Source organism: Hyperolius riggenbachi, chromosome 2 (genome assembly GCF_040937935.1).
Source record: "Hyperolius riggenbachi isolate aHypRig1 chromosome 2, aHypRig1.pri, whole genome shotgun sequence".
NCBI lineage: Eukaryota > Metazoa > Chordata > Amphibia > Anura > Hyperoliidae > Hyperolius > Hyperolius riggenbachi.
Genome location: NC_090647.1, coordinates 142848644 through 142868368, shown reverse-complemented (window position 1 = coordinate 142868368; position 19725 = coordinate 142848644). Strand labels below are relative to the sequence as shown.

Below are 19725 nucleotides of genomic sequence, written 5' to 3'. Positions count from 1 at the left end.
AGCTTGACTATCGGCTTGAAAGAAACCAGACCCAACTTACTAGCTACTGAGACAAGAGAAATGAAGTATCAGAACTCCACTTCCTGGGTACTAAATAACTGAGTCATATAAGTGTTACGGGTTAAAGTTAGTTCATAGTACCAGGTCAGGTAAGAGCTAGGAGAAAATGAAAGTAAACGAATATATTTAAATAGTTCAGTTTAGCGTCAGATGAAAAGACTGGGGTTCTGGTAGAGAAAGAACTAAACTTGGGTGAAAGGTTCAAGTTGGGGCTATTGTTTAAGTGAAGAGAGTAATGGTTATGAAGAGAATGAGGTAAGTTTTAGATATTGAGGTGGGGATAATGTCAGGATTAGGGGAAAGGACAAGGGGTAAAGTTAGGGTTAAGAGTTGTTTTAGAGAAGCAAAGCTGTCCTAAACCACATACTGGGCAATCGTTCCTAAGTCAATTTTCAACAACAAATCATGCATATGCCCATAAACTTCATAATCCTCACACAGGTAGATTTAAAGTAAACACATACAGACAAAGCAGCATTGATAATATTGGTGCTATATTGCCGATCTCCTTCCATTTCATGAACTGCTGTGCAGGGCTTTCCAATTTCAGTACTACTGAAGTCTGTGTATCCTTACTGTAGGCCTCCACAATACCTTTAAGCACACCTGAAGTGAGAGGGATATGGGGGGTTCCATATGTATATAACGAGGGCTGTGGAGTTGAAGTTGGAGTCGAGGAGTTGGAGCAATTTTGGGTACCTGGAGTTGGAGTCAGAAGTTTCATAAACTGAGGAGTCGGAGTTGGGCGTTGGATGATTTTTGTACAAAATCCACAACCCTGGTAAGTATTAGACTAAGGAGTCTGAGTCATTTTGGGTACCTGGAGTCGGAGTTGGTGGTTTCATAAACTGAGGAGTCAAGTCGGATACATTTTGTACCAACTCCACAGCCCTGTATATAACGCAAACCATTAAAATGCGCAGATGTGATAGGCCCGCAGAATTGTATAGAGAAGGGGAGTTGACCTGCACTGTGAACTAGCCCATACAGTTTCAGATCTCCCAATGAGGACAGAAAGGTACTGATGACAAGGAACAACTATCAGGTAGAAACGTTAAGCAATCTTACATCTGTCTCGGTTACCCCAGTTGCGATCTTCACCACTTTCGCCGCGGCTTCTCTGCACAAAATAAAACAAATACATTTAGTGGATTTGCAAAGAAATGCAATAATAATTAATTAAAGTAAAATATTGAATGGCAGTTTAATAATAAAAAAAAGTGGTTTGATGCGCTAAGCTCAAGGCTGTGGAAGTGCATTTAATACAGTGTATGACCTTCTATCCATCCATGTAGTATCCTATAAATACACTGCTGGATCATCTGGAAGGGCATGTCAGGTTTCCTTGAAGAAAGACATTAAATGGGCAATAACCCCATTTGAAGTGAGAGGATGAAAGTGTCACACATGTTCCTCTGGCCACGGCACGAGAACATTTTTTTTTTCTAGGAAGTTCCCAGGCTTTAAAGCAAAAATGAAAGTGAAGTGGTGTCAGGCCTTTAAAAAGCCTTCTCCCATAAAGTACTGGTTGTAAGAGTCCCATAAAGCCAGAGGTGCTCACTCAGGGGAACACTGCAATGCTTTTGTTCCAGAATGCTGGAAGAGGTTTTTCCCATGGGGCAGTAAAAGTTTTAACAACTTTCACAGGAAGCACAGCGGGGTCACAGGACAGGACGTGCCATTCCACACAGCCCAGAGAAGTCAATACGCACTATGTGTTTTAGGGCTCATCAAAAGGCGCTTTAAATGTGCCATTTTCTTTATGTCTGTAGTTGAGTCAATGTAACATTAGGTCACGAGACAATCTGTCCCCTCCAAACAACACGACCACCAAGGCTGTCATTTTGGAGCCCTCGTTTACTGAAGATTCTGGATAACTTACAGCAACACCTGTTCAACCTGACCATGTCACCTGCGGCCAAGAGGCTCACAGTGCAGACCAAATTCTGCTTTGTGTCTATCTCAATAGAAGATGCGCTCTTTTTAAAAAAATAATCTAACTTTATATTCATTTTTAATGGTACTGTAGAAAAGAAGTCCAATGAAAATGCCATAAAGCTGAACTACCAATGAAAACAAATGTGTTCCTGACATGTTTGAGTTACAGATTACCCAGCAAGCTCATGTGGGAACTTTCCTGACCTGTAATTTTTCAGGTCAACCGAAGTCTTGGTTGACATGGGATTCCGGCGGCTTCTTTCTAAAATGGTTTTCTGATAGTGAGCAGAAAAGCATTCAGCAGCTTTTAGGCAGTGCTTCTCAGCGATCGCCATTTTTAATCCCCACTGGGGTACATGGGAGTAAAGTGGTAAACAACCCTGGAAAAATAGGGATCAGAAGGCAGCGTTTGCGCAAATGACTATACTGGCGCTGTCTATTCATTTGAATGGACAGCACTTAAGCGCTGCAGCCATCGTTTATAGCCATCTTGATGCCCATGAGAACCGTGCCTAAATAATTTATCCAACTGGTGAAATAACTTTTTGCTGGTTATGGACTCCAGAACAGTTTTGATAAAATGCAAATGAGAGACTTGCGAGCACTGCCCTAAGATGGGGTAGAAAAATAATTCTGTATTTAAAAAAAAAAAAAAAAAGCATGTTACAGGCCAATGTAACTGAAGTTGCAGGAGGACAAAAAAAAAAAAAAAATTTATACAGATTGGCCTTCTAAACTATTTCTTACTGAAGCACAGATTTACAAAAGAATGGTTAACATTATTAAATAAATTTTCCGAAAAAATAATAATAAATGGTTGACACCAATTTATTGACATAATGTTGTCGCACTAAAATGTGTAAAGTAGAACTCTGGGAACTCCCTACAGGGTTGATTACCTTTTCATGCAATCATGATGCTCCCAATATTTTATGTGTCCGAGGGCTCTTTTACTATACATGTGAATTCTGTTTTTTTATGCGATTAAAAAAAGTCCTGCCTGCTGCATTTTTTTCTGAGTTTTTCTTCTTGTGCTGCTAGAATCCAGGGAAAATTGGAATCATATTGCAATTTGTAGAGTAAAAGAAACCTTAAGGTAGTTTTAGGTATTACTGCTACATGCTTAAACCAGTAGTATGAGGATAGGATTACGTAAAGGACACCAGACGTGAACATAAATTAATGAAAAACAATTGTACTGTATCTATCCTCCTGATGAAAATAATTTAAGATATTCCAGTTTTATTTTATATTTAAATCTATTTTTTTACGTTTTTACTCAATGACACATTCATTGAAGTATGCCAGAGCTAAAATCTATGAACTATTGGTCCTTCTATCTCTTTCCTGCTCCCAGAAGCCATTCTCTGCTAGGAAAGTGTTTTATAGTGTTAATTTCTTATCAGCGAAGGTCACACTGTAGTCTGACCCAGTACTGACTCAGGCAGGAACTGCCACTCTTTCAGGCAGAGAAAGAAAAAAAGGAACACAGCGTAGTTATTTGTGTGCTTGGCACTGTACATAAACAGGTCTATCTCATCATGTCACATGTCACCTTGGGTATCCTTTAATTATAAGATTAGTGTCAGTGATCCCGGCGGGCCCCCCTACTTAAACCATGTGACATGAAGATGGGAGCTGCAGGGAGATAGCAGGTATAGAGGCTTCAGTATAGAGGCTTCAGTGAAGGGAGAAGCGAGAATGTGTCGCTCTGTTGGATGAAGGTAATTTGAGCCGCTGCTCTGCACTATATGTCACACGTGTTTGATGCTCAAATTGTGGCAATCACCATGGCAAAAATTACCATGCAAACATCTTATGTACCAGGCCAATGAACCTTATTACCTGTCAACTGCAATCCTGCTCTGAGCACATGCTTTGGCTATGGACGAATGGGTGCTGTGCGTTGTGATGCTGGACTATGCGAAACGAGAAATGTAACACTAGCTTCTTCGCTAATAAGACTACTAGCCTAACCCTACATTTAACAGCCTTTAACTTACCTTACAACCATTGAAAGATGGTTGAGCTGAAATTCTAGTTCCATGCTGGCATAGTTGGCAGCAAATACGGTAATATGATGTTGTGGATGTCAGTTGCATGTAGAAGTCACTGCTTTTCTAGCAATAAGCAGATCAGCTATTGGATAAAACCAAGAGCACCTACACTGCCCATCAAGTGTGTGCATCGTATAGGTGTTCAGAACCCAAGTGGGTGGACACCAGTAAAGAGTAATTGGCTATGTTTTCCTATATACGATCTGACTAATGTCTGTAGCAAGTATTCATCTTTGTTCCTAGGTTTACTTGTTCCTGGGATACCACCTTAACATATTACAATCTCAGATAACAACAGCCACAAGCCTTTGGAGAGATATCCAGTACCAGAAACAAACAGCCACTACACAGACATGGAGATGATCCCCATCTGAGACAATAAACTATATAGTAAAAAAAATAAATTATATACATAGATACACACATGCACATATAGATAGTCTGATATTACTCAGCTATAACATTACTGTTCAGTGATGTGATCTCCTGTGATCCTGATCCACACTATTCCGTTACAGCAAAACGAAACATTGTCAATGAAAACCGAGCAGGAATTCTATCTTTTAAATTCACGCTCCATAGTGTGGACACAGCTTCAGCACATGCATTGGAATCACTGTACAAGCTACAGATCCTTACCCATGTTAGACGAGTGCACAGTGCCATCTACTGGAGAAACACTATTGATGTAATTTTTCTAAGGTCCAACTATGGGATTTGAAACCTGAACTACTCTGATCTTCAATAACATTCTTCATAAAGTGAACAGACTAAAATCAAGTTATCCTAATGGGGTGAAGTTGAGATAATGTCCAAAACAGAGTACTGGAACTTACAAAAAGGGCTAGGATGGAAGAGCTATATAAAAAAAAAAACAGACAATCTAGGCGATCAAGAAACCATCTAGCTTATCACTTTAAGACTTAAAGTGGACCTGAAACTCCGAATGTTCTCTCTGCTCTAAACATAATAACCTGTAAACAAAAAACATTAATGAGGTGGGTGCAGCATAAAATATCAGGAAATTTCAATATTTTAGTGTGCTGTAAGATCGTTCAGACACCACTGAATACTTTAGGGGCATTTCCTGGACTACCTCTAACCCTTTGGTGCTTCTATATATTTTTGGAGACTACATCAAAGAGATAAGTGGGGCTTTTCCTTTCAAAGTATAAAAAGGGACCAGTATCTAGAAAGAGGGGGAGACATGCATTGGAAGATTAAGAAAGGTCAACTTGACTTTCCTGCTCGGCTGACATGTCTCTGATGGGCTGAAAACAAAGTGGGACATAAGCCTAGTTCTCTAGGATAGAGTTTATACTCTTAGGCCTCGGACGTTTTTTGAAGCAATTTTTTTTCCCTTCCCGGCGATTTATGTTCATTGGACGCGTTTGCTAAGCGTCTTTCTGTGGTTTTCCTATACCATCCATTGTAGCAAAATTGCCCTGAAAATGGTCCATGTAGCGCTTCTCTGAGCCGAAAGCAGACGGATCGTCCTAATCTGAACTAGCGCATAGGATAGCAGGGTGTAAGCGCTTTAAGGGCGATTTTGAACAATCGTAGGCGCTTAAAAAAATCCAAAAATGCCTCCAGTGTGAACGAGCCCTATCTGTGTTCTTGACCATGTTTTTAACCAGATTGTATTCCTTGTCGTTTCCTTTGAGCCTATTCCTACTCTATGGGCTTCTGTGGTAATTCTACGGTGCTGGCAGCATTTCTGGATCGACTCAAAGTATAGGAACACAAAATCACGCACAAAAATACCAGATATATGTGTTAAGAAGAATCTTTATAGAATTGCCTAGCAATCGCGATCAGGGATTTGTAGTGGAACCCAGCCCTAAAGGGTGAAGTTATATGATATTATTATTATTATTTATTGTATTTATAAAGCGCCAACATATTACGCAGCGCTGCAGCTATGACTAAGGAACATTGAGAGTGTTTCAAATGCATAAACTGAATTGTGCTATGTTGTGCAAAGATTCCATAACATGTTTTTATTGATTTTATGAGGGTGAGGCTGTGGAAATCTCTTCTGGATTTCCCATTAAGCCAACCTGGAATCTGAAAGCATATATTTTTACAAGTGTTTTTCTATCAAACATAGTCACCACCAGTCTGGTGCAGATGTACAGGGTATGTAATTGCCAAACGCATCTTTTGGTAAAAATGTGTCCTGGGTCTCTCTTTCACGCTGGTGTGTTGCGTTACCCGGTTTGTACCGCAAGGTAACGCTACAGCAATGAAAGTCTATGGGGCATTTCCTACCTGTGTGATGCGATGGAAGTGACCTTTTTGCTGCAAGGCTGACGCAACTGAACGTTGGTCTGTAACTTGTGCAGTGACCTAAAGTCATTTTAGTCTATGGTGTTGCACATATTTTAAACTGATTGCCACGCGTATTCACATTTTGACAATACACTTTCGCTCAATTCGGACATTAGCTACAGGAAGTGAGCACCAGAGAGCCTCACTTCCTGCTTGGCTTGCAGCCAAATTGGAGATTACCATGCACTACTGCAGTAATCTCTACAGGGTTTTTTGGGCATTGCGGTGCGATCAGCCGATCGCAACGCATTACAACCACAGGTCGGCAGTGTGAAACCAGCCTCCAACTACTACACATCTGTAATGCCTGGCACTAAAGACTGTGAAAGAGGAGTATCAATTAATGTTAAGGAAAGTTAATTAGTGAAAGGGGACCTTAACCATGGAAAAGAAAAAGTTTCACTTACCTGGGGTTTCCCAAAGCCCCCTGCAGCCGTCTTTTGCCCTCGCCGGTCCATGAGTGCCCTCCAGTCTCTGCCGCGGGTTAGTTTAGTTTACGGCTAACGAAGAGTCGGCCCCGCGTATTCTTCTTTGCTTTCCCACCATCAAGCGCATTCTGCACAGGCTGGCCGAAAACTAAACTAACCCACGACGGGGACAGGACACTCATGGACCGGCGAGGACGCAGGACGGCTGCAGGGGGCTTCGGAAAGCCCCAGGTAAGTGAAGGTTTCTTTTCCAGGGTTAAGGTTCCCTTTAAGGAAAGGCATAGATTCTGAGGGTTAGGTGAAAGGGTAGTGGGAAATTTGCTTTAGTTGTTCTTGAAGCACGCACATCTCTAGATTCAACTATCACTAGTTTAAACAATTTCCTTTATTCCAAGAACTTGCATGACTCATAAAACCGACACACACAAGCAATAGAACACAGCAATACATGCATGCAGCTACATTTGAGTCGTCAGCAGGTGCTCGTCAGCCAATCAGGATGCACGGTCATACACCTTTTACCTGCCATACCACATCTAGCAGCCATTAGCATTCAGGTGGGAGGCTTCAGTTGGACGCAAATCGCAAGATTGCGTCGCTAGCAGGACCGCCCCGTGCAGGCATCCCTCCCACAGGGGTCCCTCCCTAACCGCTCACCTGTCCGCCATGTCCTAGAGCTGAAAAAAAAAACGTTTAAACACACACGATTGGTTCGCACGATGGCCAGGGGCCCCGGACCTCTCTCAATGGCCGGGGCCCCAAGGCCAATGCGCGATACCTGGAGGGGAGTGCAGGTGGGCCTGGACCTCTCACACCCAGGCTCTGGACCTCTCACATCCAGAAAACCCACCAACACTGCCTCCATACTGAATGCTAAATTCGACACACACAAGCAATAGAACACAGCAATACATGCATGCAGCTACATTTGAGTCGTCAGCAGGTGCTCGTCAGCCAATCAGGATGCACTGTCATACACCCTTTACCTGCCATACCACATCTAGCAGCCATTAGCATTCAGGTGGGAGGCTTCAGTTGGACGCAAATCGCAAGATTGCGTCGCTAGCAGGACCGCCCCGTGCAGGCATCCCTCCCACAGGTCAAAGCTGTTAGAGACAGATGATCAGCAGCCAGGCAGCTTGCATTGTTTATAGCGAATGTGAAACAACCTGAATAAAAGTAGACACTAACCTATGAAGCAGGAAGGCTCTGGATCTCATAGAGACTTCCTAGTTCCCTGTACCCTCGCTCCACCACTTTCCCCTGTTGAAATGTCACGCCTTCGGGAGTCCTCAGAAGCACTTGTGCCCTCAAGTGCTTTCTGAAGACGGGTGGCTCAATGTGTGAGAGCGCACTCATGCATGTGCAGTACGGAGCCGCCCATCATCGGAAGCTGAGAGAGGTCACAGAGAGAGGACTGGGAAAACTATAAGGGATCCAGAGCTTTCCCTCTATAAATGAGTATGTAACCTTTTTCTCAAGTGGCTTCAGTTTTACTTCAAAATATAATAAAATGTCAGATGCCATCTCCATCTCACTTCAGCTTCCCTTCAATCCTAGGGACTGTTTTTCGATAGCACCTCCTGGCGAGTCCGTAGTGTCTACTAACAAGGCTGCTCTACAAAATCACAGGAAACCACTGGTGGACTTGTTCAAGCAAAGCTGAGGATCTCCTGGATGCCTGAAAAACACATACTGCAAGTGGTCGCAAAAGAACAGTCGTCAAATGCTGTTGTATTGTTTCATGACCGCAACAGTAACCTAAGCGTGTCAGTGTTGACACCAAGGAAGTTGGAATTCCACATCTGGCCAGCTTTAGGCACAAACAAAGGGAGGGTTGCGAATATGTCAGCAGGTCCAAACAGTGCAGATTGCCATCTTGTGTGGTATGGTGTCTTTCTTCATCGCATTTCCATTCTCTACTGCCACATTTCTATTCATTATTATTTCAAGCAGGATGGTAAAATGCAGAAGGATTCCGGAACCCCTCTGGTGATTTATTTATGTAACAGATTCCCTCATAATAACGCATAGTAAGATGTGCGCCTCCATTTGTTCGCGTACCACCCGATTATCAAGCAGTATTTTATTTCAAGGTATAAAAAGCACAAAACCTGCATTTACATGGCAGATAATCCTCCCTTAGTGACATCAGAATACACATTTGAGAAGATTAAGATGAAAGTTTATCTGAAAAGATCCTTAGTAATCTGCATGGGAAACAAGGCGGATGAAAAGGGAATAAAGAGTAAGAGGAATTGTTAGGTAGATACCCTGCTGCAGGAGCTAAGCCCTTTTCATAAATTACAACGTAAGAGCAAAGATCTATAGCTTAAGCCACAAGTTTATCTAAGGACAAAAGGAAATGTGCACCTTTCAAGAGATTCCCAATGCATTGAGATTACATCTATGACTCTCTAGTACAAGATGTACCCCTCATACAAAACTTTGTGAATAATGGAATTACATTTTGTAATGCCAGATAGGAATTCATGTCTTCACTGAAACACTCCTGCTTAAAAGGACTCAATACAGAAAGGTTTTCTGCAACAAATATATCCAATTATTGAATGTTCCACAATGAAACCGTGTGCGTTTATGTCACAGTGATTTCCCAAAATATAATAATGTCTAATGTAGGGGTCACGCTTGCCAAGATTCGCATGAGTTTTTCGCAATGCAAAAACGCACATGAAAACCCACATAAATGCTTTCCTATGGAGAATCGCAGGGAAATGGGGGTAATGTGCATTTTCCTGATGCAGGGAAAAAAATACCGGCTCTGTTGGGTCTTCTCGCACACCACATTGCCGACAGTCAGCTGCTGTCATTCAAAAGTGTGTTGAGATTGCAGAATCATAAGTGGTCGATAGTAACTAAGGCCAGGTGATAATTCCTCACACACTTTACAGTTATAACTTGCATTCCTCTCTGTGAATTAAAGGATACCTGAAGTGAGAGGGATATGGAGGCAGCCATGTTTACTTCCTGTTCAACAATACCAGTTGCTTGGCTGTCATGCTGATCTATTTGACTGCAGTAGTCTCTGAATCACACACCTGTAACAAGCATGCAGCTAATCCTTTAAGATTTGACAAACATGTCAGAAACACCTGATCTGCTGCATGCTTGTCCAGGGACTATAGCTAAAAGTATTAGAGGCAGAGTATCAGCAGGACAGTAAGGCAACTGTTATTTCTTAAGAGGAAAAAATATGGCAGCCTCTATATACCTCTTGGTTCAGCTTCCCTTTAACATCCTAACTTCAAGTTTAGGAATCCCTCCTTAACTTAAGGACAGCATCCTTAATTTTTGGTCCCATTCTCAATCAGAACCTCAAAACACAATTGCCTACCAATTGCGTAGTAAATTCTAAATGATTTGTCACCATGGTGATAACAGTAAAAACAGCTCAGAATCGTTAAGGACAGGAGATAAGCTCAGTGAATTGTGGCCAATAAGAAAATGGACACTTCTGAAAAAGTCAACCATAACACCATTACTTCTTTTCCCCGCCATGATTATTGACCTCATCAATTCCACAGTGAGCTCAGACAAAGGCTATATAGGTGGGATAGAAAGGGTGGGGCCAGGTTTTATAAAAAATCTATGAGGCATACCAAGCTCTTTGAAAATGACGTAAAAATAAGGAGGGATTGCGAACAAAAAGTTTGTTTTTAAAGCAGGAGTACTTTAAATAGAAATCCATGTTCTAGTACAACCTACCCAGTCCAACTGAGAGCACATACATTCTGCAATGTGTTGGCAAATCCCATAGATTCCTAGCCTCACACCAGTGGTGTAACTAAGGACCTTGGGGACCCAAGCACTCTTAATATGGAGCCCCAAAACCTACCAAAGACAGCTGCAGTGTCATAAAGGTGTAATCAGAGTAAGAAAAACAGCTTGTTAATGATTACCACTGCTTAATGCACATATAGAGGTGTTCATCATCAGCATAGCACCATTAAAAAGCTAATAAAATGGATGAAGGAGGGCCCATAGAGTGCCCCTCTGGCCCAAGGGCTCCGGCGCGGTCGCTACCTCTGCACACCCTATTGCTATGCTACTGCCTCATGCTACATAAAACAAAACTGCATTGCTTGCTTTCTGCAGTTTTTTTCTTTCTGAAGTCATGTTTAACACACACTGAAACATGTCTTTTGCCAGCACATGAAGAGAGAGGTATTTCACCTCCCAAGAAACTATGGCAATGAGGTGACACCACTTACAGGAACAAGCTCTGTGTGTGCTCCATAGAAATGTAGACCATGTATTTAGCTGTTTGTTTCTGTTGCTGTGGGATACAGCTCAGCTCCACTGTGGTCTCTGCATCTAGCAGCATTGTGAGCAGTCCCAAGGCTGAGGAAATAAACACACACTTGCTTGAGTACATAAACCCACTGCCAAAAAGTACAGAAAGGAAAACCAGTTTAGTGTAAGTTGCCAGATAGCAAGTACAAATAAATACATTTAAGCCACATGAAAAAGAGTAATTATTTTAGCAGGAGAGGCTTGAGTTAAAAAATGTCTTTGTCTATAAAACGGATGACATATCCTCAATAGGTACTACTTCAGATGAAAACCTCCTGTAAAGTCAAAATTAAAGCAGACCTCAAGCGTAAAAATAAAATGCACGTTGTCAGCACAGGCACCAGAAGTTATATTAGAGTAGCTTGCGCTATTGAGCCAGCCTATCGCAGGCAGCAGAAGAAAAGACGTAAAGGGGTGCCAACCACAGCATGAGACCTTCCATTGATGCCATTGGTAAATCTCTGTTGCATGACGCAGAAAATGATAACATAAACAAGAATGCAGCACAGCTCCTAAAGGCAATCCTGAGACAAACATGTTGAATACTGCGCAGGAGATTTGGGCACATCCGGCGCCACCATAGACCGTAATAGGAATTATGGCTATTGCGTGGTCGTAAGTAGTAATTAACACCGCCAGGACTTGTGTAGGAGCAGGGTAAACCGCATACCGACTGTATCCTGCGCTCAAGTCTTCCGGCAGCAATTTCATACGTGCGCATCCTGAGATGGTATGACCAGAAGAAACTACACCCACCAGGAACATAGATAGTGGAGAGCTCTGTAGGTTAGGGTTAAAGTGGATCCGAGATGAACTTTTACTCACTGCATAATTGTGTTCCTTTCCTATTGTTTGTAGGGCATTCCTCAAGCCAAATACTTTTTTGTTTTTGTTTTAATACTCTCCCTATAAACTAAACAAGCCTCACCCACAGCCTTTCAGAGAGCCTTAGCAATAGCAAGGGCTCATGGGAGCTCAGTCTGGGCAGGAGGAAAGGGGAGGTATTAATAGCCAGAGATTTCAGAGGCAGAGGGGAGGAGGAGGGGGGATTACGTTTTTTTCACAGGCTGAGTGCTGAAGATGCAGATAAGTCTGCCTCTGTGTAATGTTTACAAACAACATGGCTGCTGTCATTGTATCACAGGAAGAAATAATCATATTCCATTGAAGCTGTTTGCAGATAGATTTGCTGTGTAAACTTATCTAAACTTTAGATAAGATATATAGTCAAGTTACTTATAATAGTTAGTTTTTCAACTTGGATCCGCTTTAAGAGTTTGAACGATGATCTCTATGGTATTGTGATTTCCTGTATTAATTCTGTGTTGCTCTCTGTTCTAAGTAAGCTGCATTACCTGAAGGTTGTGTATGATTTATCTCTGCACGTTTTCTTCAGTAAAGAGTCCTAACTTGTTATACTGGTTGCCTAGCTGCATGTACTGATCACTCTGCGACGCGTCATCAAATGGAGCATGTATACGCCCCTAATGTCCATGTTCAGCAGCATGTTAGCTACTTTCTCATTGCCAGGAAAATTAAAGCAGAACTACATTATTTTAAAGCAAACCTGAAATGGGAGTATAAAAGTTAGATATTTATCTCATTAGTGGAAAGCCTCTGGATAGCCCAAAGCTTCTCGGATCCGACTCCAGCCCCCCTGACCCAGTACTGGGTCCTGCTACACCTATTCCACTCAGTGGGTCAAATAGGCATCTTCTTGCCTGGAGTGCAGCTGTGAACAATCCCCACTGGGCATATGCAAGTAAGGTCTGTGCATGCCTAGTAAACAAAGGAGTAAGGAATAAAAACATTCATGAGCATTTTCTTCTACTGGGAATGTGCGGACTGTACTCACATGAGCCTAGTGCGGATGTGCTCATCCCCTGCCAGAAGTTAAAAGGGGACCAAGCGCTGGATCGGTGACCTGCACTAGGATAGTACAAGCCTCTGGACTATCCAGAGGATTTGTACTACTGAAGCAAGTATCTACATTTTTTTTTATCTTTTTAGGATTGCTTTAACCATCATTACCAGGTTCCTTGTGATTTTGTAAAACCAAGTGCAAAAAGCCTCGTATTGCATGACCACAATGTTTCGGCCAGTGTTGGGACTACAATTTTCTGAAAGACTGTTGAGGGATAAAAAAACCAAGTACATAAGAACATTTGGTAGATCGGGTGAACGATCTTTATTAATCTGGCTTGGCTTGTTTCCCTGGATTACCACCTTGCAGCACTACATATTCAAAAAGATGTCAGCAGAAATCGAATCCAATACAATTCAACATGATGCTAACAACTAACTCTATACTGCCTGATGCAGAAACAAAATGATGCAACAAATGTCCATTCCCCCTTGTTTCCTTCGGGTACGTAGTCTATTTTTTTTTTTTAAAGTAATCTACTGTACTTGCCAAAGCCAGTTCTGATGGAAGAGCCTTCAAAGAAAAGAACCCTTTCTGCAGCTGTAGATTAAAGCAAACCTGAACGGAGGAAACTCACTTCATGTTAGGATACCACAGAGCCTTCCTGGACCTCATTCCATCCATTTGTTCTTGCACTATCTCCCGCTGGAAGTTATGTGTCTGAATACCTCATTGGCGCTTCTTGGCCAGTCTTCAGAAGTACTCACGTTCAAGTGCTCCTGAAGACTGCACATCCATACTGCGCATGCATGAGTGCTTGGACTAGCACATGCGCAGTATTGATGTGCCCGGAGGCTTCCCAACGAGGGCCGAAGAGGTAATCGACCTAGCAGGTCCAAGAACTTCAACGGGGGGCGGCACATGAATGACAGGAAGGGCCGAGGACTGGGAAGGTTATACAATATCCAGAGCCTTCTCTCCATGTAGATATGTAAGTATCAAAATTATTTTTTGTTCTGTTTTTGCCCCACTTCAGGTTTATGAAGGACAACTGCACATTGATGGCTTTCTCTTCAAAACATGAGTGAGCATAGCGAGTGACAAGCTCACGCCCTTCTCTCCTGAATAATATAGACACGGTGAGCAGAGAACAGTGCAGCTATAGAATCAAATCTACAAACTATTCCCATACTCCACTCTCTTATCAATCACATTTTCTACTGTAACACTGGGAAATGTGGTCAGACCTCTGTTCTGCCTACTTTCAGAGTCACACAGTTATTGATTAACCCACCAACCAGCTAAATGTACAAAGGGTGGTCCATAAACAAGATATGAATCCCAGACATCCTTGTGCTAGACCGAGAAGATCGGGATAGAGCTACAATGTCTATGTGACCTTCCCTGTGCGTAAGGAAGGTTGACACAACATTATATCCTACACCAGGCCTACTTGAACCTAAAGCATCTAGCCAAATGTTTGTTCAAGTGATCATGTCCCAATCCGGTTAAAATGTCCAACCCAGGCCCAGAGTGGCTAAAGTAAAATTAAAACATCACATAAAATGGTCGTTCTCACCGAAGTTGCAGTGAAATCTGTAAGATGTACCCCAAAATTCTTACTTGTACTGCGTGGATCCCTGTCAAACTCTGTGCAGCCACAACCCCCATGGAAAAAAAAAAGCAAAACTCACAGGTGGTTGTGAGAGAAGTGAGACAACCCCCCCCCCTCCCCCCTTCCCTTAGCCTACTTGCAGCAATCAGATCTCATGGCCATTATAAGAAGCAATTTTTCATAAAGTCTCTCAGGCTATTTGTAGATGCCTACAAGACATCCACAAGATGGCAGTGTTATCCATGCCATCTAAACAACATCCATGTGTATTTTAGCCCAAGTGTACCCGAGACAAAATGACTCAGGATTTATACTCACCTGGGGATTCCTCCAGCCCCCTTGAAGCTGCACGGTCCCTCACCATCTCCCTGGGCCGCTCCGGTACCCCGCTGGATGGCCCAGTACTCTGGCCACGTGAGCACAACGGGGCGCATGGCCATGTATGTGCGACTCGGCCAGAGTACTGGGCCATTCAGTGGTGGACCATAGTGGCCCATGGAGATGGCGAGGGACGAGCGGCTTCAAGGGGGCTGGAGGAATCCCCAGGTAGGTATAAATCTTGAGTCATTTAGTCTCCGGTTTCCTTTAAGCCTATGGCATTAAGAAGTTAAAGAAGAATTTCAATGAATGTAGCTTAATGATTAAAATAATTTATAATATTTGTTTATTGATTAATTAGTATTTGTGAAATATTACCTCACCCTGATTTACATACTTAAATTTAGCACAGGTGGTGACATCTTTACTGCTGACAAGGAGCATCATTTCAGAATGTCTGCTTGATGCGTTTTGCAGGATACTCACGCCACCGTAAGTCATGTCAAAATAATGATATACTATTTTTGTGCGAGAAAGGCTAAAGTTCTGAGATAGATGTCCTCCACCTCCACCTACAGCGAAGTGACTGTATCGGGATGGTTAACCTATCCCTACCATACAAAAACAACTTATCCATTAACTAAGAGGATGCCCATTAAAATCTGCAAAGGTATGGGAGACATGGTCATGCAAGCCATTAACTGCACTGGAATAACCTGTTAGATAATTTCCAGGACTAAATCTAGATCAGGGGTGTCCAACTGGAATACAAAGTGGCTGAAATTGAGCTCTGGGGCCAAGTTGCGGGCCAACCTCAATGTCTAGTGGCCACCTCTCTTGCTGATAAGGTTCCCTTGTGTCTATAGGTCTTTGCTTCCCCTATACAGTTCCCTGGTGTCTAGTGGACCTCCTTGCTCCCTTAGACAGTTTTGTGGTGTCTAGTGGTTTTCCTTCCCTCCCCTATACAATTCCCTGATGTTTAGTTGTCCTCTCTCCCTCCCCTATACAGTTTCCTGTTGTTTAGTGCCCCCTCTTTCCCTTATACTGTTTCCTGATGTTTAGTGCCCCCCTCCCTCTACAATAGAGTTCCCTGGTATCTAGTGCTTTCCCCCTCCCCATATGGCTTCCCTGGTGATCTAAGGCTTACCCTCCAATATAGCTTCTCTGGTGGTCCTAAGTGGGCCAAACATAATGCAAAGTGGGAAAACCACCCGAGGGCCAGATTTGGCCCACGGGCCAGAGTTTGACAAGTATGATCTAGATGCACCATTATTCCATCTTTCCCTTTAGCAGCCACAACCAAGACCATAATATAACACTACAGGGAAATTTGCCAATTCCTCGTAAACAAGAGGTGTTTTCCACCGAAAACGCTTTTCAGTGATTTTTTGATTGCCAGCGATTTAAAAAGCGCTTCCACTATGTAATCCTATGACAGTTTCCACACCTTTAGATTAGTTTGATTCCCTTAAAACTGGATAAGCAATGCAATTAGCATTTTTACATCAACTGCATGTTAAAAGTATAGAAATGCTGTAAAAAGCAAAACCGCTGTCAAATCCTTTGTTAAAAACTGCTCAGCAGATTGCAATTGGCGATGTTTAGTAAATAGCAGCACTAACACTCAGTATATCCCAACAATGTTATGTGCCATCCTGTTGATGGAACATAAATTCAGTCACTATAAGCACCAGGATCTATTTTGTAAATTTCAGCCACCATGCTGTACAGTATCAGGTTGGTATCTGATTATGGCAACTATCATAACTTAAAGTTACCCTTTATCTGCAAAGGTACAATAAATGTTTTTTCTTTGTTCCAAAACATCTACAGATGGCAGGAATCTAGCCTATAGTTCACGGATAACCACATGCGGCTTATGAAAACTTGTCCATCATTTTGCTTTCAAAAACGGTTTACATTCACCTATCAACCCAACTGCAATGACAATTTGACCTGATTTATTTAGCGTTTAAACCTTTTCCTTCAGCCTTAAAAGAGTACCTGAAGTGAGAAAAAATGAGCTACTTTCCTAATTTCCTTTCCTGAACAAAAAAGTTAATTTATATATGAATAATCATATTTTTCAGACCATAAGACACACCTAGGTTTAGAGGATAAAAACAAGGAGGAAAAAAATATACTAAACCTGGTGCATCCATGGTGCAGGGGCTTCTTGTGTATCTTCTCCCCCAAACATTACGCCCTCTTGTACATCTTGTGTCCCCCTCCCCTACTGTGCTCCCCAGCCCAGTTTGGCTTTGCAGAGTAAATGCACCGCAGAAGCAGCAGCGCGTCTCACCTGCTCAGACGCCTCCACACAATGTGCGATGTCTTCTCTCCCTCGCGTCTTCCCCTAGTGCCAGCTTCTCCTCATCGCATCATTACATGTGACAGAAAACAAGGGGAGCCGTGAGGGAGAGAAGACGTTGCTCATTGCATAGAGATGCCCAGAGCAGGTGAGACATGTGCTGATGCTTCCCTGAACATACACTCTGCAAGGAACTGGGTGAGCACTGGAAAGGGAGTCCCCTCGGGTAATTGCAACGGGTCAGCGGGTGTTCGTAAGTTGGAGACTCCATGTATTTGGTCCCTAAGGGGCACTGACCTTTTTTCCCCACTTTTGGAAAAAATTTAGTTCATCTATCTTTTCCTCATAAGTAAGGGCCACGTGCCACTTATTAGCCTAGTGGTTCTCTGCACCTATTTCAGTTTATTTTTACTGGCACAGAGCTAGCAGTAGCAGCAGTTTCAATGGCCTTTGAACAGATTTCTCTAAAAATCAAGTGGAGCCAGGTGGGAAAAATGATTGGCATTTCCCAATAAAATTCTGATCAGGGAGATCAAGTGATGTATGGCTATTTTTAAGGTGCATGCACACCTTTGATGTATGTTGCCTGTTGGGCATCGGGACCCGATCCCCTTGGGCGACATCGCTGGGCTGCACAGATGTGCATAAGCTGTGTAGCGGACAACGCACTCTGTTGCTATGCAGGGAGGCAGAGGGACGACAGAGCAGTGTGTACGTGATCTCATGAGGTGGATGAGGGAGCGGCGTGAACAATACGATCTTCTGTCGCTGGGGGTGAGCTGATCCACCAGGCAAATTGCTTGTGGGCTCAAATTAGCGATTTCTAAATTTGCACAGAATGGAAGTTAGATATGCAGTATCAAAGTCAATAGTTAACAATAGTATGAATAGATTATTGCACAATATTTGTGCAATATCACCAGCTGCAATATGTAGGTCAACCTAAGGCTCCCTGCACACTACATGCGAGTCCGATTTTTAATCAATTTTCACATGCGATTCGGATCTTTAATTGGTACTGCATGCAGCGGTTTTTTCTGTGTTTTTCTTTTAAAAGCATCTAGGGAAAGTCCGATTTGCAAATCGGAATCACAAATTGGATTTGCAGTGTGCAGGGAGCCTAAAAATGATTTGATAGATTATTAGGTCCTCCTTCTACATAGGATGTGGAAAAATTACACAATGACTGCAGAATCAGACTGAACGGTGAGCATTATCTGATGCCAAAATAATTATCAGTACTAATACCACCTGAACTATTAGGAGTAGCTTCCCCAGTGGCCAAGTATGACTGGTTTCAATGTGTGATGTTTTACTTTACCAGTTATCCAGATTTTAAATTATTCTGCTCTTTTTATTAAAAAAAATCCACCTTAAAGACTTTTTTTCAGATCCTGTCTTACATGTTAGTTACCATCTACTGAAAGGGACAAGGAGTAGTAAGTAGTAAGGAGTCTGCAGGATGTAGGAAATAGAACTGCTAGGTAACCCAACTAATGTATCCGTGAGAAAAAGCACAACAATAAATGAAAAGAGACTGGCATAGCAAAGAGTAGTGTGTGGGTGTGGTGTGGGCGAGTATGTGTATGTAAAACTGCACTGGCTGGAATTGCATGCAAGTTTGCAGATAATTTTTTTTAACTTTTTGCAATAAATACACAGAGTAAATAGTAAACTCGCTAGATCCTGTAGCTTGACACACAGCTTTCCAAACACCTCCCTCTATCCCATCATCACCTACATGAGGTATTCAGAGAGGAGTTAGGAGGGGTAAACATCCTGTGTGCTAGGAACTGACCCTGGCCACCTCCTCCATGTGTTGCCATGAGATTATCTCTTTGTGGCCAGCAATGCAGCTACAGAACAACTGAATATTTCCTTCTGTCCCCTGTGAAAAAGGAATTTCATTATTTCACTTACCTACCACGTGTCCTTTTAAACGATTTAAATAAAATAAGTAATGAAGCATGTTTTCCTAATGCAGGCAGAGTGATGGGAGGTACAGATGTAAGTTTACAAAAAACAAACAGCTGCATGTACAATAACCCATTAGTGTACTCTATTTTTAATTACTTTAGACAAAATGGGTTTGTTTATATAACTCTGACTATTCTGCCACAGTGCATAGGCATGTGCGCCACAGGAGTGCACGTGTACGCCCACACTCATACGCCCACACTCATTTGTTCCCTTCAGCCCACAGCATGAAGTGATTAATAAAAGTTAATTATTTAAATTCCAACAACCGAGCCAGTGGTGGGAGTACAGCACTGTTCCTCCAATTTCTCCTCACAGAATAATCATTTTGTGCAGTGCAGTATGTACAGTGGTTTGCCATCTAATCTGACTGAGCTGGAGTTGTTTTGCAAAGAAGAATGGGCAAGGATTTCAGTCTCTAGATGTGCAAAGCTGGTAGAGATATACCCTAAAAGACTGGCAGCTGTAATTGCAGCAAAAGGTGGTTCTACAAAGTATTGACTCAGGAGGCT

The 19725-nt window shown here is 42.4% G+C and overlaps 1 protein-coding gene across 2 annotated transcripts in view; it reads right to left on the bottom strand.

Moving 5' to 3' along the window:
• Positions 1 to 19725, bottom strand: part of SARNP (SAP domain containing ribonucleoprotein) — a 103395-nt gene that overhangs the window by 38865 nt on the left and 44805 nt on the right. For both annotated transcript variants that reach the window (XM_068265179.1, XM_068265178.1), the window contains exon 5: positions 1129 to 1180. In XM_068265179.1, the coding sequence (XP_068121280.1) occupies positions 1129 to 1180 (52 nt within the window). The remainder of the gene's footprint in view (positions 1 to 1128; positions 1181 to 19725) is intronic.